The sequence below is a fragment of the Gymnodraco acuticeps genome, unplaced genomic scaffold, assembly GCF_902827175.1.
Source record: "Gymnodraco acuticeps unplaced genomic scaffold, fGymAcu1.1, whole genome shotgun sequence".
NCBI classification, from domain to species: domain Eukaryota; kingdom Metazoa; phylum Chordata; class Actinopteri; order Perciformes; family Bathydraconidae; genus Gymnodraco; species Gymnodraco acuticeps.
Window position 1 is genome coordinate 2,426,224 of NW_022990295.1, and position 23,748 is coordinate 2,449,971.

At 42.6% G+C, this 23,748-nt stretch overlaps 1 protein-coding gene across 3 annotated transcripts in view; it reads left to right on the forward strand.

Moving 5' to 3' along the window:
* The window catches only part of tiam2a (TIAM Rac1 associated GEF 2a), a 95,671-nt gene that overhangs the window by 54,118 nt on the left and 17,805 nt on the right, over nucleotides 1–23,748 (forward strand). For all 3 annotated transcript variants that reach the window (XM_034221960.1, XM_034221962.1, XM_034221961.1), the window contains exons 7-15: nucleotides 3,122–3,307; nucleotides 3,584–3,727; nucleotides 6,996–7,052; nucleotides 11,811–11,987; nucleotides 12,545–12,649; nucleotides 12,734–12,812; nucleotides 12,946–13,035; nucleotides 13,547–13,759; nucleotides 16,434–16,528. In XM_034221960.1, coding sequence (XP_034077851.1) covers nucleotides 3,122–3,307; nucleotides 3,584–3,727; nucleotides 6,996–7,052; nucleotides 11,811–11,987; nucleotides 12,545–12,649; nucleotides 12,734–12,812; nucleotides 12,946–13,035; nucleotides 13,547–13,759; nucleotides 16,434–16,528 — 1,146 coding nt within the window. The remainder of the gene's footprint in view (nucleotides 1–3,121; nucleotides 3,308–3,583; nucleotides 3,728–6,995; nucleotides 7,053–11,810; nucleotides 11,988–12,544; nucleotides 12,650–12,733; nucleotides 12,813–12,945; nucleotides 13,036–13,546; nucleotides 13,760–16,433; nucleotides 16,529–23,748) is intronic.

Below are 23,748 nucleotides of genomic sequence, written 5' to 3' on the forward strand. Positions count from 1 at the left end.
TTTGGCGTCCGTCAGGAACTGAATTTCAAAATAAAAATAACCGGACATAGGCATTACCCAAGATCCTCAGCTATGGTTTTAAGCTCGTTTATTGGATGTTTTAGCCGCAATGCATGCTGGGATTTGGTGTTTATATGATATGAAATCCGGAAAACATTTGTGTACCTTGTGTGCATCTAGTGGTTAAAGCACGTTATTGAATTATTGTGTTTGATTAAAAAAATATTAAGAGTACATACTTTCATAGGGGGAAAGTATAAATATAGAAATATAGAATATAAAAAATCAAGAAGATACTATAAAGTGATCTCTACAATAAAACAGTTTAGTGCAGCATGTACAAAGATATTAATAGGAGGAGGTGCAAAACAGAAAACGAATTAACCTTTATTTAAACATTAAATAACAGATTAAGGTCTTCTTTTAAATAAGAAAAAAACGTTGGGGGTATCTATCTACAGATAAATATTAAGCCTGACAAAGTACTTAACGTCTAATATATTGCTTTCCTGCAATGTTAACTATGTTGAAGCACTTATTTTAACTGATATTATACATATGAATTATACTCGTATGTATGTAGATTGAATAAGAAATGTGCAGAATATGACAGTTTAATGGTGGAGGTACACACATATTGATAGATGTCTTGTAATGCACTGTTGAGGAACCTGTGACCCAAGTGTTTCATTCATTGCATAACTACACCGTAGTTGTGTATATGATATGTCAATAAACCTTTGAAAATCTTGAAAGGGATGTGCAAAATAGCCATAATATACAGTCTTTAATTAACTATTAGTAGAGAATAACGAGTAATGAATATACTTTATTACTCGTTTCCATTCATGTCAATTGCAGATACATGTTTAGTCTTCTCAAGCACCAACTATCAACTATCTCTCCTGATTGTTGGCACTTGACAATCACCTTCCCTGAATTTTACTCAGGTGTAACTAAAGTCTGATTTAAGGGTTGTTTATATTTCACATAATTAATCAGAATCTGCAAAGTAACTCAAATAAATGCAGTGGAGTAAAAATACCAGGTTAACCTCTGAATTGTAGTGGAGTAGAATTACAAAGTAACAATGAGCTGTCATGTGGGTATATATAGCGATTTTCACCCATTTATTAATTATAATAAATAATATATAATAGTTTTACATTTGATAACGCCAATGTGTTTAATACTGGCAACTTCTAATTGTGGGAAAAACGAAAACGTTCAGTAGAGACGTCCCATAGAACATTTGGCGAAACACAATAGCCAGCATGTGTAGTTCTGGGGGGGCGTTCGATTCCAGTTTTGGATAGTCTGGCGTGGTTTCGTTCCATTTCACACAGCTGTTTGACGCTCTGCGTAACCTTACGGGGGACTGTAGTCCTAAACGATAGCTGGGGATTATGGGTAGTGGAGTGTCTTCGGCCATCCTAAACTCAGAAAGGTTGACAATCGCAATGACGCTCGAAATGTCCCATAGTCCTACATCTGTTTCCGGATATTTTATTTTGAAATTCAGTTCCTGACGGACGCCAAAAAAGCCAGAGATTATGGAATTAAACCAATAAATAAAAGCAAGGATAATTGTGTGTTATTGGTGAGTAAATAACAGTGTGTTATTTTTGAAAAGAATAACAAATTAGAAGGAAACAAATATTTAAAAATACAGATTTCAGTATTCTGTGGCTCTGAGCCCCATTTATTTTCCTCACAGACGGCAACAAAAGTCCGAAATTATACGATTTAAAATAAAAGCAATAATTGTGGCTTGATATTGAGTAAGAACATGTTTTTATGAACCACACAGCTTCAGGTCTTCCTCGACCCGATCGGAGAAAAAGACGTGCTGCAGGCAATAGAAATAAATTGCTTTTAAAATCGTGCTGTGCAACAAGAAAAAAAAGGGGCAAATCGTGTTGGGGAACACGAATCAATAGATTAAAAATCGTGTTGGTGAACACGAAATGCCGTGAGACTGGGTTGAGTCCACAGACAATAGCTGGTAATAAGCTGGTAATTATAGCCCATAGTTTAACGACAAGGTGTAACTTTGATGACTTGGGCAACTTTGACAATTACAGGGTTTTGCTTAAAGCCAAAACATGTGACCCTAAAAAAGGAGTCATCAAGTTAGCATTGGTTAGCTTACATTAGCCACTAAAAGCTACTTTTCATACGAAGTAAGGCTAAAAAAAAAAAAATCGACTTTGAATGTTACCATACTGAATTTCCAGGGATGTGCAAGGTCATATTTTACACAAAGCATGTTGGATTCCTGGCAGTCGTCCTCATGGTCCAAGCCTGGAATGATAATAATGGCTGAATGTCATTGACTCAAGGCTTGTTAACCATGGCCCCCAGCACAGCTGCGTACATAGCTGTTTTCATGGGTTTAGTACACAATATCCAACAGTATAATCTTGTGCTGATTTTTGTCCAAGTTCTTTGTTTAAGAAGTTTGAAAAGTCAGAGTTTAAATAAACACCGCCCCCATGTTGCTCCTCAGCTTGCTCCTAATTCTCAAGAATGCTATCAATGTAAATGAGAGCTAATAGCACCACGCCGTAGGGTGCGTTATTGTAAATGAACTCACAGTGCAGACGAGACCTATTAAAGTCAGTTGTTATAGAGGGTTGTTTAACTTGAGTGTTCTCATTAAAACCGCTCTCCAGCCAAGAAAAATAAGCCCTTTCTCATAGCTTACATAGTGTATAACGGGGACAAGGGGGAAACGACTGTAAAATGTGTGTGTGTTTTTGCGTGGGGTGGAAGTTTAACTGGTGGTCTGGGCAACATCACTACTCTCTCTTGACTTGCATAAAAAAAACGGATTTAGTGAGCTAGATTTTCAGTCCCACCCTCACTATCAACGCTCCACACATTTGTGCCCTCGCCCTGCATCAACATCTGCAAGCAATTGCATTTTGATGGAAATCCCTCGGCTGACCCTGGATCCCCCTCTTTGGCTCTCCCTTTCCTGCCTCCCCCTCCTCCTCCCATCTCCTCGTTTACCTCCCCTCTACTCTCTTTTCTCAGCTGCCCACCAACAATGTTACACAAACACGAATTCCCATCCAGCATCTGTAAAGTAATTATCTTCCTTCCTTCCTTCCTTCAGATCCAGCAGTGGGAACAGAACCTGGAGAGGTTTAACATGGATCTGTTCAGGATGCGCTGCTACCTGGCCAGTTTACAGGGGGGAGAGCTGCCCAACCCAAAGAGTCTGTTGGCAATCGCCAGCCGCCCCACCAAATCCACCCTGGGACGCCTAGGGATCTTCTCTGTCTCCTCCTTCCATGCACTGGTGAGAGGCTTTCTCAGACAAGATGAATGGCTAATAAATAAATGCACGCTATATACACAATCAGTTTTGGGCATTTTCTACATTCCCTTTTGAATGTGATACTTCTTTACTTGATGTTGTAACAGAAACCATTTTAAACCTAAAAACATCCAGAAAACACTCCCTTAATGCATTCCTGGAGGAAAACACACCTAATTAAGATAATCTGATTAGATGGGGATTTTTTTTTTGGGTGACCTAAATGATTTTCAGTTCTGATAGTGCGTGTTTGTTCAGATCTGTTCCAAAGATGAGGCCACGCTCAGAAGGCGTTCATTGTCCCTGACGTACAGACATCGCAAGAGGGGACTTTTCTCCTCGCTCAAAGGCCTCGACAACCTTACCAAGAGGGGACGGGACAAGAGACCCTCCGCATCGCAGGTACTACTACTACACACAGACAAATCTCAGTGTTGTTTAAATAATACAATACAGGTGCTTTACATGCAGTATTGGTATCAAAATGCTACCAGTAGCAATGTTTAGCACGTCATGATTTGCGGTTCCTTATGCAATACTGTAAGCAGGCTGTTAACACATTTTTAAAAGTCCCTTTAACATCCAATACCTATAGCACTACGTTTAAGAGACTAGATATACAGTAGTATCACTAAAGTATTAACATTTCCTTTCAATGCTTTTATTGAAAATCTTTCTTTATGATCAAAACATTTATAAAAAATAGGACAGAAGATTACATTATGAACATCTTGCAAGTGATTTTTTTAATATTCTTGTCAGCCCGATGGAGGCACTTACACCTTGAACTGACGCTAAATCATCTCCTCTGAATCCCAGAGTAATGAAACTCCTCAGGTGGTCTGGATTAGCAGATTTGTAATGCAGGATCACCCACTTAATTTATTCAGCAGGGGAAAATACCCTCACAATAACATGAGCATGCAGAACTCGCATGCATGCGTGCACACAGTGTTGAGCTATACTGCACTCAGTCTCTCGGGAAGTACTGCGGAGAAAAACTGGGATACTTACACCCTCAGTGCACATTGAGCATATTCCTTAATGAAACACTCTGAAACCTTGCCTTATTGCTTACTCACATGCACAACGGCATGAAAGAAAGCAAGAGGTTGGTACAGTCATGAATTTTCTCTCTAAGGAGATTTTATTAATTAGAAGCACATAAGCTCACTTCCCCTCCCGAGTGCACACCTCCCATCAACATATACACAGAGGGGCATTCCTTACCCAGGTGCAGAGTGGGGGGGGGGGGGTCTCATCCTCTCAGGTTAGTAATTAGTCCCATGCAAGCTGGTTATTTATTGGTACAGAGATTCACCACTCTTTTCCCAGAAGGCACGGCCCTTGAGAAAACTCCCCCCTTGGTGGTTTATTTTAAGAATCGCCACAGGATACACTCATCTGCGCTGTCTTTTATAGACCGCCGTTCATTAGCAGGAAGTAAAGGAAAGGAGAGATAGCTTGGGTTGGTTTTGTTTTGCTGTGAAGCCAGTATGGGTCTCGTATTGTTTGGCATTAGAACAGTTAAGAGCCAATCGTGTTCTGCAGTAGGTGAGCCCTGTTCCCTGTCCTGTTTCGCTTGCTCTTATCTAACTCACACATCCACCACCTGCTCTGTGATATTTATATTTGGGCCTTTGCACACGTCTGTCAGCAACTAGGTATGTGTGTGTGTGTGTGTGTGTTATTATTTTCCCGGGGAACTCCAGCCGGCCGGTCTAATGAGGCCCAGTTACGTTTCGCAGTGCAGAAGGCCGAGGTGGCGCTGCAGTACACACATGAATTATTGAGAGCCATATGTGGTAGATGGCATTCTCTACTTTTTCCTCATCCCCGCAGACACCAGCAGATGGTCAATGAAAAGACGCTAAATATTAAACAGCCTCCCTTTATTTTTCCCCCCAGCTCTTACAAGACCATTTTGGTGCTTTTCTGGTATTTTTGCTTTACATTAGTTCCTTACAAGAACAGAAAATGACCTCCCGAGTGCTTCAAGGCATTTCCTCAGTGCTGGGTTTTCTTGGACATCTGCTTTTTGTGTTGTTTTCCTTTTTTCCGCAAAAGAGAAAGATGATTCATTGTGTTAGTTATATTCGTTGTGGCCATTTTAAATGACATCATCAGCTGCTTGGCTGTACTCTCATGTACTGACGAGACACGTGTTTGTTTGCTTGAGAAGGTTTTGGACCGCAAGGCCGTCTGAGGAGCCAAACTATTTCCATCCACTTTTGTTACCTTCTCAAGTTCTCAGACCGTGCTTTCTCCAATATTTTTTAAATATCTCTATCCTCCCTTTGACTCTCTTTATCCCTTAACATTATCCTTTTTGTGCCTTTATCCAACCTATTTAATCTACTAAAGCTAGAGTTTCATCTAACTCCTTCCCCCAATGTATCTCACCATGTAACTTTCCATGTATTCCCTTTAGCCTCATCCTCTCTTTCAAACCTCCTGTTTCCTAGAGCATCAACATTAGCATTAGCCCGCGGTCCTTCACCCACAGTTTCCATACTGACTCATCAGTGTTGACTAAGCCTAAATCCCATTTACCACTACAACACTGCGCTTGACAACCTTGCCCTAAAGTTATTCTCTCCTCCCCCATCTCCTTCCCTCTCGTTTTCTCATCTCATCCGTCTTAGGCCTGCTCTGTATACAGTAAGGAGCTGGCCGGCAGTCGTCTGCGGGAAGTAGGCCAGAAAGGTTCGAGGATTTGTGGGAGACTTGGTAAAGCTTTCTAAAATTAGTCAGTTTACAGCGAGGCAGCACTGTTTACAGCCACTTTATAAATGTACTGGAGGGAGAGTTACTGTACTCAGCTGCTCCGAGGTCAGATAAGGGTTCTTACTACCATAACAGGAGCGAGCGAGTTTTTCCCTCGTTGTAAAGGAGACTTCTTTGGATTGTTTTTGGAGAAAAGTAATTCTTATCCTTAGCAAAGGGGAAGGAGTCGGCAAGCCTCTTCCGTACACCAATTCTTCAACTCGGCAGCCTTGGGCTTATGTCAGACCCCGTTTTGAGAACAAAATGCCCTATTTCTGTCACCAGCTGTGCCACCCATCATGCCTCTCCTTCCCAATGACAAAGTATCTCAGCAAAAGCTGATAACTGCGGCCTCTTTGAGCAAGGGCTGAAGTTACACCCTCACATAACGGATGACTCTGTGTCACCGCTGTATTATAGAGTTGTTAAAGCCCTCTGAGGCCACAGTCACCTCCAGCTCCGAGCTTAGACTGACGCAACACACCTTACAATCACAAGCCAGGAAGGGGATCTGAAGAGGAGAGGTGGAGGAAGATGGAATGGATCAAGAACTGAGAGATTTCTACACTGAAGGGTAGGTGTGGAGATGGAAAAAGGGGGGGCCGTGTCCTACTCTCATCTGTAACCGGACTGCTTCCCCCTTTCATCTCTCTGTTACACAGAAACCACTCTATCCATACACACCCCCCTCCACATTTCCACCATTGCACCTTCAAAGGCTACGGCCCTGTTTGGCAGTATCAAAGCCCTGCACTCGCCACACGTAGTTTTTAATTAACTACATAATAGCACCGTGTGTGTCTAATATTGTGTTGCAAAAGTTCCCGCGGACCTAATCGCTCATGAGTGAATCAGTGTGGTGCCCCTCTGTCTGCACTTCTAACTATTTGTCTCTTGGTTTCAGATCTTTGAGAGCGACGCTGGAGGTCAAACGTACGCCCTGCCTCCCAGGAGCACTGAGGTGAGTCATAGCGCTCTATAACTTTGTCCTCTACGGTTTGTGGATCTTTGATATATCTTTTAAAAATTCCACTAGCATCTGTCAGTGGTAAGATTTTATGAGCTGAATTATCCGCTTCAGCATGAAGTAGCCGTGGTAGAGACATGTCTACTGTTTCTTTGACCTCTGCTGTCTTTCATCCTTTTGATAGTACACTGAGTAAATATATTTGTACACATAGGGTGTGTGTGTGTGTGTGTGTGTGTGTGTGTGTCTGCTTGTGTATATTACTTGTCCAGGATCAAAGCACAGATTCCTTTCATGTTGATCTGCAGGTGTCCTAAAGAGAAATCGACAGCATATCTAACAAGAGATTTTTACACCAGCGTGGACATGCGTCTAATTCACGGCATAATTGAGTTAATGGAGAGTATTGAGCTGAAGTGTTGACCAGAAGTGCTTGAAAGCATGAGTGTATGGATTTATGGGAAAGTAAAGTGGTGAATGATTGAAGAGTGTGAATGATGCCCATCTGAGCAGCCAACTGCAGCATTCACATGTTATTGGGTGATTACATGCCTAGATCATGAAATAAGTAAAGCTGAAGTAAGCTAGAGCTCAACCCCCGCTGTCCTGAAACTTTAACATATTTTTCCTCTTGATCTGACTGCAGTATATCAGAGGGATCCGTTCAAGGAAAAGTTTGATATTAGGCGAAATATTTCTAATATGCAATTCCTGTCTGTGAGTTGAATATTAAGCCACAACCAACAGCCAGTTAGCTTAGCTTAGCATAAATACTAGAATCAGGGCGGAACAGCTAGCCTTGCTAAAGGTAACAAAATGTGCTAACCAGAATCTTCAGTAGGGTGGTCCTTAAAATTGAAAGTCGGAAAGTATAAGCTCCAACCCCCAGAATTCATTCTATTAGTCAAGAAAAACTCTCCTGGTGAATTTCTTCCTCAATCTGACAACATTTACCCCTCCCTCATCAACCTTGAAGTTTAGCCTCAGTTGCAGCACCGTGGCTGCTGGTGTGGCAGCTCAGGTCGATGGGGGGGGGGGGGGGGGGTTTAAGGACCACCCTACTGAGGCTAAACTTCAAGGTTGATGAGGGAGGTGTAAATGTTGTTGGAATTTGAATAAAATTCACCAGGAGAGTTTTCTTGACTATCATAACAAATTCCGGTGGTTTGAGCTTAAAATAAATGAATTTGAAAATGTACATGGCACTAAGGACCACCCTAATCTTCAGGGCCAACTAATTGGCTCGCTAAATCTTTCGATCTTTATCATTTTGATAGTGAATTAATATTTCCTGGGAAAATAGACATTTCTGGTTTTAACACTCGGACAGTGCCAGGCTAGCTGTTTCAACCTATTTATATTTATGTCTTTGTGCTAAGCTTTGCTAACCACTTAGTTACTGGTCGGAACTTCATTACCAACAACCATTATAGGGGTATTAATCTTCTAATCTAATTCTCAACAAAAATTCTCTAAAATACATAGACTATTCCTTTAAATTGTGGATTATTTTGGTCCACCTGTTGACGAGGCTTTGTATTTCTGAAGCATCTTTTAATTAAGTAGCTTAATACAGAAGTTCTGCCTCTGAGGATGTTTTCTGCCTCTGAGGATGTTTTCAGTGAAAATGTACAAAGGTATTAAAAGTGTATTTTGACCCATCATTAAAATCTTATCCTCAATCAAATCAAACATATTTCTGTATGAACAGACATCTGGCGCGGACATATGAGGACAATTGACGCTTTAAGACAGAGCAGGATGCTGTGATTCATAGTGTGAGTGTGTGGTGAATGTGGCGAGTGTTGAAACTGCCTCCATTAAGGATCTAAAAATGGACTTGGAACAGGAAGTGGTTTGGGGAAACAATAATGGCCTTCATTGGGTCAACGCTTTAATGTTTTTTATAATGCACAAACCCTATGATGTGGAAAACAGCTCACTAGGATACATTTGATTTAATGGGGATTAATACCCCAGGGTGGGAAGTTGGGAAATAGAGAGAGAGAAAGCACGGATGTATTGATTTTTGTCGACACAGGTCTTCATCTCAGTCCTGATGACTTTGCCCCAGTTGTCTCAAATCCCTTGAATTACGCTGATAAGCAAGCATATTCCACTAATCCCTTGAAGTGAAGTCAAGTGAAGGGTACATTTTAATGTGTTTCGTTGCAGCTGCATGGCTTGTGTGCTCTCTCGTATAGCTCATATTTGTCCTCAAGACTTTCTCTGCTATCCTCTACGTGATTTTACCCAACAAGCTATATTTCAACAGGCTGTCACTGTCTAGTTGTAAGGTTGGGACTGTTGCATAAAGCAGGGAGAGATAAATGTTTTTATGAAAGCTGTCAATAACACAGAGGCTGTCCTGGCATCCATAGAGGTTAAAAGGGATTTCACATCGACAGGCATTTTCTCTCCATATACCCAATTCTTCTGTCAGCAGTGGAGTGAGTGAATAAGTTTGACTGCCAGAAAACCACATAAATGTTTGACTTACGTGAACTCAGTTTCAAACGTATTGCTGGCTTTGAACAAAAACGTACAAATGCCTGCTACTGTTTATCAGGGTTATGTAAATATGGCTAAAGGCTTACTTCACCCACAAATTGACCGATTGTATATGAAATACTTGTGTCTATTTTTTTTTTTAGTGTTTTACATAGAAAGTGATTCAGCAAAAATGTAAATGTTTGGCAAGTTCTGAGCACAAGTTATTTCAACGCAAATGGCCATTTTGTAGGTGAAATATTTTCTCACTCTTTTTTAAAATATCTTTGGCTGGTTATTACGACCCCGCCATTCTTGTCCATGAAATACTGATTCCTCTTTCTGTGTTACCACCTCTCACCACACTCCACTACCCCCCTATACACATGACTGCTTTAACTTGGAGAACAGACACCAGTGTGTATGGATGGTCATTATTGTCACCTTCTGTGTGTGAGCGCATGGAAAACCTCAAAACCTGGGTGGAGTTTTGAGGAAATGAGGAGTAATTCTCTTTAAATAGATGTAATATAGGGAAATTGGCTAAAATTGTCTTCAACTGTTTGTTCTTCATGGTCACCCTATTTATTCAAGGCAGCGCTGTCATATGTGTGCTAGCCGGTTGCTAAGTGGAACAGAAAGGGTGTATTTGCGCAGCAGGCACTGAACCGCCCGACACTCCATCTTTAGAAGCTGCAGGGTGGAGGACGACTTGCTTGGAAATAATTTCCAAACTTGAGAGGAAAGACTGAAGTATGGAATTATTTTGATGGATGCAAACATAAATACAGTAGACATGCTCTTACCACACAGAGCACTTGTTGAAGTCCAGCGCGTGCCCTCACCATACTCTTGGCAGTGGTTGATGGAACGTTGACCAGGCAACCGTTGGTCCGTCACAACCCTCTCTGACCATGAATGAGTGTTCAGTGTTAGTCACGCGCTGGGCAGGTCAAACCAAATCTTAGTTTTCCGGTCACACAAAGTTGCTTAGACACAAGTGAGGTGGTTTTTGCAACCAGTTGCCATGACTGCTTGTTTTTTTATCCTCAGTTTGTCAGCATGACTTCACATCCCTAATACGCAGACAAGGTGGGTGTTGAAGTGGCACTTTGTCGTCCCTCCATCCCAACTGGTTAGGGAAACATTTAGGTTAGAACATTAGTGGCCTTTATTTTGGTACTGATTCCTGAAGTAGACTAGTCAAGGTGACATTTAGAAGACAAATTAAGCAAATGTTTGTCTGTGCTGCTTGTGTTTATCCAGGCTACACTCAGAACTGTGTTGGGCTAAGCGATGCTCTGAATCAGAGACCTTAACTTGTCCCTTTTAGGCTCGTTGTCTGGCAGGGAAAACAAATGTTTTTCTCTTGTGGTGATGCATCAACTGCGAGCTGCCACACACACCTCTTGATTTGTATTATCCCATAATGCCTTTAAAACATCACTGTACACCCAGAACTGTTCACTCATGCAATTATTCTTCTTGGTCCAGTGTCTCATTATGACTGAGAACTCGTTCCGTCTTTGTAAGAAGTGCTGATCCTCTGGTTTCTTTAACCCACGTGGGTTTCAGTACATTTAGTGTGTTTGAGCCATTCCTCAAGATCTGGGGCTTGATAATTGCGGTGATAGGCTGCACTGTGGCGTCTCCCACAGCCCCTGAACACAGCAGTGGTGCTTTTCCCTCCAGAGACACAGAGTCGTGACCAAAACTCCCAAATGGCTGCCTGTGAGGCTGAGCACTGGGCTAACCCCCCCCCCCCCCTACCTTAATACCCAGCTCAGACCTCACTGTTAACGCCACCAACAAATAATTACCTTCTCATCTGAAAGTTTGACTGATTTTCAAATAAACTGCCCTGATACACCACTTAAATCAAAATGACTGGTGGCTTTTCAAACCAAATAAATGTGCGGATATCATCTGGACGTCTAGACCTGCCATTCGACCCTTGCCGATCGGCTTGTGTACACTGCCATTACTGTGACCATTATGTGGATCAACTGCCGTCTATGTTGTCAAATGAATTTCTGAAAGGCTAATTGTATGACATCTTTGCTCCGCCGCTTGATCCACAGCCAAGCTTTTAGACTAATGGAAGGGTATTGATTTGTGTGCTGTTACTTCTACTCCCTCCCTCCCTCCCCGTGTTGTAACTCCTCCTTCCCCCTTTTCTGTTTACCCTCTCTCCTCCATATAATGATACTCACTCCCTTCCTTTTATCTTTCTTAACCCTGCCTTCTTGTCATCTCCCACAGAGGCTGGACATGCTGAGCAACATCTACTCCATGTCGCCCCCTGAGGGCAGGGTGTGGGACAGCATTAGCGCTGCCACAGACGTGCTGACGTGTGTGTATATGCCAGACGGCCTGACAGTCCAAGTTCCTGTCAGAAGAGACCAGACAGCTGCCGACCTTCTCTCTGCTGCCTGCAAGGTTGGTTTGGTAACCAATTGCAGGGAAATGATGACATGTTACCACAATACAACTACAATACTCCTGACAGTTGTTGCAGAAATAACAAACAAAAGCAGTCATGTCATTTGATTTAGCTTTCTAGAAGGTCTTTATGTGTTTGACATAATCCTGCCATTCACACTTAATGCCAAACATGTGTATCATCCTATAATGTGGGGTTGCATTACATGTAAATACAACATTCAAATAAGAATTGTGAGGTTGTTAAATTGTCTTTTGGAGCATCTGCAGCAGCAGATTTGGTTATATTATGCCCCGTTTGAAATACCACACACATTCAGTCATTCTTCACTGACTGCACAGATATTGACGTACACACACAATAGGCCACATTCCCCTGTGGCGGACCTTTTTTTGTTTGTTTACCGCAAATTTCTCATCAAAAAGTGTAAAACCGGTGAATAATTCACGCCTGGACCACACAGCAGCTGTCTGACTAGGCGTTGGTGCGTGAAACATGTGTGATCATTTTGTGCATGCAGGCCGCTGAACATTAGGGTCTCTTGTGTAAACAGGTGAAACAGCTGGACGAGGGCCTGCACTGCCTCAGACTGCACCGACGGGAGGGGCAGGGCGCAGGGGTCCGAGATGTGGCTCCTGGAGAGCTCCTCCGCGATGTGGTGAGCAGGGCAGAATCACACATGGACACACAGCGACCATCTTTATCTGCTTGTTGTTTAATGTGTGTCGATGTCCCCCTGTAGGTCAATGATCAGTTGGAGGTGGTCCCAGTTAATGTGTTCACTTTACACATGAGCAGGCCGAGCACCACCGGAGACTTTGGTGAGTCGACAACATGCGGACTGATTTAGTTATGTCTGTAATTGTATTGTCCTCCTAATGATCCTTTAATGATGTAATCCATCTGTCGGTATTCACTCTAATCGTCTCAATTTGTTTCTCTTCCTCCCACCAGGTTTTGCAGTAACAGGACACATAGACAGTCAGAGAAACAGCAGGATTTTTGTCAGCGAAGTGCTTCCTGATGACCTGGCTTTCAACGCAGGTGCTCAACATATGTCTTTCAATCAAAACAGTAACAGAGTGTTTGTCATTTTGAATTAGCATGCTGTTCTCCAATTCTTCTACATTTGCTCAGCTTGTTTCTCCAACAACTCAAGATCCAGTCCCTTATGACTAAAAGCCTTAAAAATCAGCTTGACTATAGTAAAAGGTCTAAAGTGTCTTAAAAAATGTGTCCTTAAACTGGATGAAAACTCAAATTTAACACAGCTTTTAGGAGATGCAATGCCATTACACATGACCAAATGAAACAGACAGTTACCTTGATTTAAGTGACGGATTGGGACATATGTGATAACCTTAGTACCTACTCAACAACATTTTACAATACTGTAGGTCTAGTCTTTTTTATACATTTCAATGCAGATATTTGACATATTATACCGTCTAAGAAGGACAGAAATAATCCTGAAACCTCCAGTCTCATGATCACACATGTGATTTGTGTGGCCTCTCCACGTGCTTCTCTGAAACATACTTGTGTGTGTTCCCAGGTCTGCGTCCAGGCGATGAGATCCTGGTGCTGAACGGCCGCTGTGTGTCCGCCCTGGACCTCACGCGGATCCAGACGCTGTTTGCTGAACAAACCCTCCACCTGAGCCTGAGGCGGGATGGACCCTCGTCACAAACCTTGGGCTCCAACCACCTGACCCTTCCTCACAACCAGGAGGTCCGCGGCAAGCACCACCGAGCCAAGTCCTCCTCAGGTGCTTAAAGCCACGCGGCGTCTAACCAGCTACAAACACATAGATGTGGTCATTAGTGGGGTTCCATTTGTAATTAGAGGCTATAGATTTTCACTTAATGACAACACTTAATGGAAAGTGAAGTTGATAGTGATACCCTTTCGTTTTAGTTTGTTAGACAGGTGGTGAGAGAGAGAGAAAAAGACACACAATGAAAGAGAGAAATTGTAGCTGCTGAGAAATGGTCGCCACACCCATCGAGAGAGTGCCGTCTCATCTCTGCGTACATGCAGTGTGAAGAGAATAGTTTCACAATTTCTCTGAAAGCAAGCTGTGTCATTTTTCTTGTAAACACCCCGTCTCTGCCACTGCTAATGTCCAGTTTACCCCTACAGTTTTCTGTTTTTGTATATTTTAGTTTTGGGATCAGGTTTGTCTTTGTCCTTTAATCTGTACTTTGTCCTTTAATCTGTATTTTGTCCTTTAATCTGTACTTTGTCCTTTAATCTGTACTTTGTCCTTTAATCTGTACTTTGTCCTTTAATCTGTACCTTGTCAGGCGTTGTGCTTATCTAAACCTTAAAGTCACTTTCAGTCGCTTACAAGAGCCGTTTTTGCTGAGAAATAGGTCGTTTTGTCACCTAAACCACAAAGCAGCCACCAAACTTCTGCTCGAGTTAAGATCTCAATTCTGATCACTACTTCCTCAAAAGTGACTCCCTTTACTCAGATTAAAGAAGTAAAAAAAAAGGTCCAGTTTAAAACAGCTTTGCGTGTCCCAGGGGAGAGAAAAAGCCCAGACGGGGCTTTTGACCGCAGAGGGCTCGTTATCGCTGTGAATGTATAGTATCCTGTCAGCCTGGTTTAATCTCAGAGCAGAGGCGAGGTGTCAGAACAGAACAGGGAGGTCGTCCGTGTCGCCGGACAAACACAGCTGAGACCCAGCGGGTATGGATACAATTTGTTTGTTCACGCCTCACTCTAAAACGGTAAGGGAAATATACCTCAACATCTTTGGTATCAACAAGTCTATGATTTGGGTCAGTTTATATGATGTCGGGTTAGATACAAATGATAACCTTAGTTTTAAACAACAGTTATGCTAATGTGTCTTGGTGTTTTAAAGGAAATAGAAAACAGGAAACTTGGCCATTTCATTACCTCAGTTGTTATGTTATCAGATTGGCTTGTTTGGATTACTTGGAAACTACTGGTTCAATTTTTTTATTAGACATTTTGTGATCAATCTAAATCACAGGCCAGATGCCCACATTATTTTCACTTCTGAAAAAGTGGATGTCTGCCCCTCTCTGTCCCTTAGTTAATAACAAGTATTTCCAAAAATGTTTTAGAAAGGTTGAGCTAATGAGAGTGTAAATGTTCTGACAAAAGCAGAGAGGGACAATTTTATTTTTTATAACAATTAAAATGTCTTCAAGGTTATTTTGTGGTTATAATGTGAGAGTCACGGTGAACAGAGACTTGTTTTTTAGTCAAAGCAATTATAATGACTTGCCGATCTTTATCACAGGATGTTAGGGGTTGACAAACTGCACTCTACCCCTCTGTTTAACCTTTTAACACTTTTTTTGATAAAATATGCCAAAACTAGACTACTGAAATTCTCTGTCACATTTGCATAACATCCAATGCGTTATTCATTATGGCTTATTTCATTGTTTGGCAAAAACAGTCAAAAACAAGAGCCAGTTTCATAGAAAGTGTTTAGCGTCATCTTAATGATTGTAATTCATTAGAGTTTCCTCCACTACAGCCGTAATTGAACACAGAGGGATTCATGACTTGGAGGCCTCATTACAGAGAGTGGTGTGATCAAAAGGGCTGCAGTTCTCTTCTCGGTCTCTAGAGGGCGTATGATCCCAGGCAGGCTGATAGAGGAGGCAGGGAGGCAAAACCAGACCAAATGGGGAAATGATCACTTGTTTGTCACACATGATTTCAGGATGGCAGTCCTTGATGACAACTGTCCATCATCTGGATTCATTCAGAAAAGAATAGAGAGTACAAGAAAAGAGATAAATACATATCTTTTGTATCTCTGTATTATCAGTCGGACGTTTTTGTTTGACGATGATTGGCACCTCAAAAAGGAGAAGTTCTGCACAACAGGAGCCCTCGAAGTTTCCTTTTGTTTCCTGCTGTCACATTGGCCCTCCTCCCGGGCTACGATCAGGAAGAAAGTCTTTTCATGTGCCAACTGCTACAGAGTCTGTCCTCGGGTCCTTGAATTTAGAGAGATAGCCAGAATGGGCAAAATGTTTTTCGAAACTCTCAATCTGATAATGTCATCCTATCAGAAGACTTATATGCAAATAAACATTGTATTAGCGAAATGTGACTTTAAGACAATGTGAGGGTGTTGTTTGTTTTAGTGAAACAAGGCAAGAGATAGTAGTCTTTAATTATGATTGCCCAATTTTCTTTTTTGGGATGACTGAATGCCAGGGTCATTTGTAAATAGGAGACATATTTTAGTTCTGTGCGACTGGCAGACGCCCATGATGGATTTAGACTATAATTAGCCAGCATTGTTTGTGTATTATGGTCAGTAGAAGTATGTGCCTCAGCATAAAAGCACAATAGTGCAGAGGCAGCAAAAACATTATCACACATACACAGAGTGATGCTAAAACTAATGTTAAAAATCCCCCCCCCCCCCCCCCTCTCTCTCCAGATGTGTGCACTGCAGCTGACGGTGCGGAGTCCCTGCATGTAGGACTAGAGATCGGTCACTCCCACTGCGCACTCAGGCCCGTTCAGCACAGCAAGGTAGGAGGAGCCTGAGTGTGTCTGAGTGCAAGAAATAAAGTACTCCTATTGTCTGCTAGACATAGAAACATAGTGTTTCTTTTGTCTTGAGTGTGTGTGTATGTGTGTTTGTGCCCACTCACAGTGGCAGCTGTGGGGTTGTCAGAAACCAAACTGGCACCAATTCTTAGAATTACCATAATTAGGATACTCCATCATAGCCAGCGGTATCAACACAGCTTATTACTGTCACACAGACAGGATGCAGACTGAGAGAAGGGGCTGTGTCCTGCCACCGCCTCCTACACACACACACACACACACACACACACACACACACACACACACACACACACACACACACACACACACACACACACACACACACACACACACACACACACACACACACACACACACACATACATACATGCATTTGATGGCATGACAAATCGAATACGCCTCTGTCATCTTTGCCTCTGCCCAAATATACATAGCTGTCATATAAAGCAACAGCAGTTAATGTAATGAATATATTTAAGAAAAGAAGATATCTTCTTGCTTTCATCATATTCCTGATGCCTGTAGTCATCAGGAATATGGGTACACTCTATAGGTACTCTCTCATTGCAGTTTCAGAGAAATATCTCCTCTATAAATATGCCAAACGGTCGTCCCTGATGATTTATGGCAGCCTGCATGCCTATTTCTGTCGTGTCTGTTGTTGAATATCTGGTCAGCCTTTTTTGATATGTAAACCAACACTATTGAAGTCATTAAACTGAGCAGTAGCCTGTCCCATGGGGAATTACGCCTCAGTGCTGTGGTAATGTAACACGGGAGAGTGTGTGTGTGCCACTGTTTATTGGGACCGTTAATGAGTGTGTGGGGTTGCCACGAAGAGCTGCGTGTTAATGATGTAGACATGGCTGTCTAGAAGCCTGAACTGAGAGGGGATGTGTGCATTCATGCATATTTACCTTATCTTTCATCATCAAAATGAAAATAGGCAGTCGTGCTGTGCTTGTTTCATCAATGATTCATTTTAAATCCAGGCCAAATATCCAGAAACTATCTCTAATTGCAAGGGCTTTATACTAATTGCCTGTGTCAGAAGATGCAGTTCAGTATTTGGCCCGAGGTCAGCCATGGGGTGGATTACAGAGGACAAATTGCCCTCTTCTTCTCCTCTTTCTTTTCTTTCTCTTTTGGTCTCTTATTGTTTGCCCGGCGACACGAGCAGGTCCCACTCCGCTGTGATCTGCACTGCACCACTACTACTACTGCTGCTGCTCGGCTCCCTGCCGTTTGTCTTTTACTGAGGAATGAATGGAAAAATGTGTGTGTATATGTGTGAGCGGGGTTTTCTGAATGTGCGCTTGTGTCACTGCACATTTCGAGGCACAAAAGGTGAAAAAGCTTTCTGCCTCTATCGGGGAAAAGTCAGCCACTGTGAAGCCGATACAAAAAAAAGCCAGGGAGAGATATTGGTGCTGGTGAATCAGATTGTTGCTGTCACGAAGAGCAGAATTTAATCACTGCCTGGCCATCAGTTTGTCCTCTGGGCCGGAGAGAAAGAAATCGAGTCACAGGGAAGAAAATCAGCCATGTATCAGCATATTGGCGCACACATGCGTGCACACGGCATTCTGAAAGTCAATAGAGATGGATGGAAAGGAAAGTCTAATTTCAAGCCTCTTGTCACACCTTGTAATCGGCCGCCTCACTCGACTGACTACCTTTGATTAATTGGTCCGTTGAATTCCAATTTGGGCTTATTACACAAGAGAGATCAGCGTGTTTGGGTGTGATTTTCAGGTGAATTGCTTACTATGCACAGGTACCCATGTTGTTTACCATCTGGATACTGATTGTGACTCCTGTGCCTGTGAGTTACTTAATGATACATTTTGCTATAAGGAGCCATAGCAATTGGTTTAACGCATCATTTCTGCATCATTATTAAGCCTGACCAATCGATTGCGGACGCCAACTGAATTGGTCCCGGAAAAGTCCCACGAGGCCGCTCAAATTGAATTGATTTGACATGCATTGGTGAATTAATGCAGTCATAAGGATGCATTATAGGCAACACCAGAATTGTTGCATTCACTTTGTTTGTTCCTCACCTAATCTCCACTAGTTTAGCAACAGAAAGACTTGGATTGAGGCTTGATGTGGATTTGTTGGCTGGAACGTCGTCAATACAGCCACACACAGACATGTGATGACACACACACATCTATAGCATATCAGGCGGAGACAGATGGAAGGACGTGGGAAGTAATCTGGCACAGTCTGGTTTAACCACATGTCACCAGGTTCATTGGCTCCAGCTTCTCAAATGGGAATATTTTCTGTTTTTCTTAGACAGCCATAGTATTTTGAATACATTTTGGTTTTGATTAAATATCTCTTTAGAACCTTTTTATTGGAATGTTCCCAAAAAATAAAGTTGTCCTTAGAGGAAAGATCAGTGATGGTGATCCAATAATCTCCAGTTGCTTCATTTGATGTATTCAGTAAAACAGGTTTCATGTAAAGCTGTAATTATTTGTCAATTAATTGAATTGGCACTCGGCCAACCCTTGTGTGGTGTTTATGTCATGTCATTGAACCCAATGAACCACACCAATTTAATTTATTCTATATCCTCACAACCTTTGCCATGTTGTTTTGGTGTCACATTCTATTATGTAGTAAACACTATGAAATGTTGTATCCTATGAATAGCAATCATACTGTATGATTCAAACTCTATAAAGTAGCAAGGCAAGTCTTGTATTAAACTAAAGGTTAAACAGCAGACAGACATATTAAGCCTCTTTGCTTTGGTCCAGACTAGATATTTCAGTAAGAGCATTTCAATGGATTTATAAAGAGAGCTATGGCTGCAGCAGTCGTCTGTCTGAGAGAGAGAGAGAGAGAGAGAGAGAGAGAGAGGGCTTTCATAGACCTCCAAATGTGCGGCAGGTTATTTTACCCCTGGACTCACCCATCCTTTTACCCATGTGTCAGTGGGCGAGTGTAGTCTGAGAGGGGTTTAAAAACGTGTGACTACCATTAGGTTGAATTTTTCAATTTCTATTCTTCCCTGACATCATTGCTCCTAGACTTCAAACAGATACAGAAGATGCCTCCAATATTATATATATCATCATCTTTAAATATTATTCAATCTTCGTTTGCGCTTAAACCTTCCCCTTCCCAATCTTTACCTGACTGGTATGTGTGTCTGCCTTTTGAATGGGAGTCTGGTGGGGTAAATGTAGGTACGTTTCTATGTGTGTGTGCGTGGGTGTGTTTTGACTAAGCCTATCAGTTGCCATCTGGCCAGGAGCAGGCTAATAATCTGGGCTTAAAGCTGTCGGCACAGTTAATGCTTGCCTGCTTCCGTCAGTCCATTATTTTGTAAACAACTTGGAAAGACATAGCTGGGGATACAAACTTTTTGAACAAGGGGCACCGGAGGGACCGATAAGGACCCGGATCCAACATGAGCCAGATCTGACTGGAATGAACGCACCAGTGGTTCTGGTTCCTGGCACAGCCGTGGTTGAAGCCATACCAATAGTAGCCCCAACGGTGAACGATGAAGATCCTCGGCCGGGCCTCTACCTCACCACCTTAATGGAGCTGTTTATGCGGGACCAGTCGCCCGCCCAGGCCCTGTGCTCCCTCCTGGCCATGTACTGGTTCTGGCCCTCTGACTGTGAGGCTGAGGAGAAGGACCTGTTTCTGGGCTCTGTGCTGCTCAGTTTGAGACGTTTCCTCAAAGACAAGCTGGCCTGCCTGGGTCAGGACATGACTTCCTGTGTGTCCTGCAAGAGTGACAAACAAACGGTAACTATGGGCAGGTGTGCTCCTCGATGTTTTGAACTTAGATAGCTGATAGTTTGAGTCTTCACGCTTAAGCTCCAGCTCTTACGCACTCCCCCAACCTGTGTGTCTCTGCTAAAAAATAGCTAGTAGCTAGAGTAGTTTTACATTGCGAGTCTCTTATTTGCATTTAACATTTCAGCCTTAATTTTTAAAAGCTCATGAATTGACCATGTCAGTCAGATGGTTTGCCTCTTAGGTCTAGACTGAAATATATATAAAAAAACTAGAGAATAAATTGGCATGAAACATGGTACAGACACCTATAATTACCAAAGTATAATCATAAACAATCACTGTGATGATCTCCTAAATGTTCCTTTAATTCAACCAAAGTATTTTGTCCATCACTTTGGTGTATGCTTTTAATGCTATCCATGATATTATCTCAGCACTATGGGCTGTAGTACAATTGGTTATATTGGTCCGACTTTAGGGCAGTGTATTAACACTCAAGCGGTCACCTTATGTGCCTAGTGGGTCTGTTATCTGTTAGTATCATGGAATCTATGGCAAATGTATGCTGTGGCTACTTCAGTGTGATCTGGTTGCCTCTGATTCACCCAGATTGATATTTTTCCAGGTCAGGAAAGGGTGTGGGTTCAGCACAGGGATCACCATTAGTGATTCTGCGAACTTGTTTGTCATCAAGCCACGTATACCGTTGGCAACAATAACTTCCTTTAAACCTTAGCGCGTCTTGGTGGATTAAGAACAGTGTATAGTGCTGGCATTGCTTTGCCTTTGTACTGGCAGTCATGCAAAGCAGTGGATGTGAATAGCCTACGGGACTCAGTAGAATGGGTGCTTTTATCAGAAGCTGGCTTCATTATTAAAACACACTCTTCTCCCAAAGTCCTCCGAGACTTGGCGGAATAATATTTGTTTAGGATGAATAATAAAGGCGTAAATGGGCTTAAGCACGACGGGACCAGCCCTCCCTCTCATCTTCCTCTCCCCTCCCCTCCACTCTGTTTGATTTATGAGCATGCGTCTTCTTTTATTGTGCTTTGAAAAGAAGATGGCATCATGGCACTATAGCCCACTAACTTTGCAAATGAATCACTGGCCTTCCTACTGGGCGCTCGCTTTCTCTCTCTTAGTGTCATGACAAGGCTATTTCCCATGGACACGCCTGTGTTGCATCCCCTTTTCTTAACCCTCCCCCCTCCCAATGTTAGTTTGTTTGTTTGTTTACTTCAACTAAGACGTGGCCTCTCTGCTGGTGAAGCGCAAGCCATCTCCTTTGATTTGAGCGCCGTTTCATCTGCAAAGCCGACTGAGCTCTGTACATAATGGCTCCATTGGAGCGTCAAAGAGAGATGGAGACAGTATTCTCTGTTTATCTTGCAACCTCCGAGCCTGACAGAACTGAGCGTTGTTTTTTATGCATGTGTTTACACCCAACACTTGGACAAAACAACTATTGGAATATAAACATAAATGAGACTGAGAATAATTGTGAATGTTTCAGAAACAGGGGGGTTAAAATGCTCCATAGTAATTGCACATGATTGCAGCAAACAGTGAGGATCATGAGCTTGGAGGCCTTGGTAAACTTCAAACCAAGTGCTTGTTGGGTTTTTATGGAATCCCCCCAAATCCTGATCAAAGGGCCTAGGGATCAAGGTGCCAACCATGAACTGCAATAGGGAACCCTTGTTGGATTTCACTCCCATTTTCTCTCTTGCATCTATTCTTTGACTGTTGTTCTAATAAAAGCATCAAATGCCAAATATAAAAAAAGTAAGACTGTCATCTCCCTGGAATCCCCATCTTGACACTGTATTGTCTTCTTTTACAATACCAGTAGTATCTTCCCTTAAATAAATCCAGTTTTAAAATCTAAATAAGATCTTATGGACATGGCTTTGATCTATATGTATTCCATGTGACATTACCTTGTGCACTGTGTGATGCATATAACATTTTATTCTAGTGCGGGGCCATAGTTAACATTCCTGCCCTGTTACCCCCCAACGGCTCAGAGCCTCCCATTTTTGAGTCAGCCATTCCTCTGTGTGTGGAGGTAACAAGCCAGAACAGTCTGCATTGTACTGATGCTATTGAGAGACTGGACACAGATACAGCCCCCGGCCTCTCCATTCAGCCCTCTCGAAGTTACACCGTGGTCACATGGAGCTGAAAAGGAGGGGAAGAACCAGAGGAAGAGGAAATAGAAATGTCTTGAGGCAAATGGATAGAGGGAAGTAGGATTGATGGCGGATTGTAAAAGTGGAGATGTAGGAATTACGGCGTTGATGGAAAGAGACGGACAGTGAGAGAGAGAGAGAGAGGACACTGTTGCCAGGGGAAGAATTCTCCTCCATTTGCACATGCCAAGTGGACCGGCCATCCACGAGTGATTGATATGCAAAACAAGCCGGCAGCAGGCACTTTTTCTCTGCTTACGCTCACAGAACGGCAGGACACGGGATCAATGGCTCCATCCCATATCAAAGCCCACTCCGCCTCAGAGGCATAGGTGTACTCGATACCAAGGTTTCTGACCCGGGCCTAGCAGAGAGGTGGGCAGCACTGGACACTATTAGAGTAGAAGAAAGGAGGAGGAGGGTGAGAAAAGTCACATTAAAATCAGAGGTGGACGGATACACAGATCTCCAACACGGTCAAGACTGCTCAGGTCTCTGTCGGATGCAAGTTGTCAAGTTGTATAACCTCGCATCATGCCAGCATCCAGGGGAGGCAGGCTGCGTAGGAAGGGCTGCTCACTGGCCCGGAGGACCCAGCGGCAGGCCACAGCGGCATGGAGGCTGCTCTACAGACTGCTCTTCATGGTGAGCCCAGGATTGAGAGTCGATATTTAACAATGGTTATGCTTCAATATTCAATGACGTTTTTGAAGGGTCTTCATTAAAAGAGACTATAGAAAGTCATCAGCACTCAACTGTGTTTAAAGTTTACTTCTCCTCAAGTGAGTGGGTATGATAAAGGCTTTTTGGATTTATATAAATGAGGCTGCCATGTACTTTAAGCTTGTCCCGGTCATTTCTCCATTCTCGAATACAGCTGAGACTAGATTTATACAAAAAATGACTTCTACTTGATGGTAAGGGTCCAGCATGTTGCGATGGAACCCTTTGCTTTACCATCAAGATGGCTCTAGCAAGTGGACATCATGTTCCTGTGTGTATGGCTGTTGACTGAAAATAAAAAGGAAATGCAGCTAGACTGTAAGAAGGAAACCAAGTGGGGAAAGACAAAATGACTCACCAGACTCTCGATCTATTTATTTTGATACCTGCAAAGGTTAACAAAGACCTCTTTCTTATAAATTGCTTAAAAGGCATAGACAGCCAGAAGAGGTAGTAACATGATCCAGGGCTGTCAGAGAAAACCCT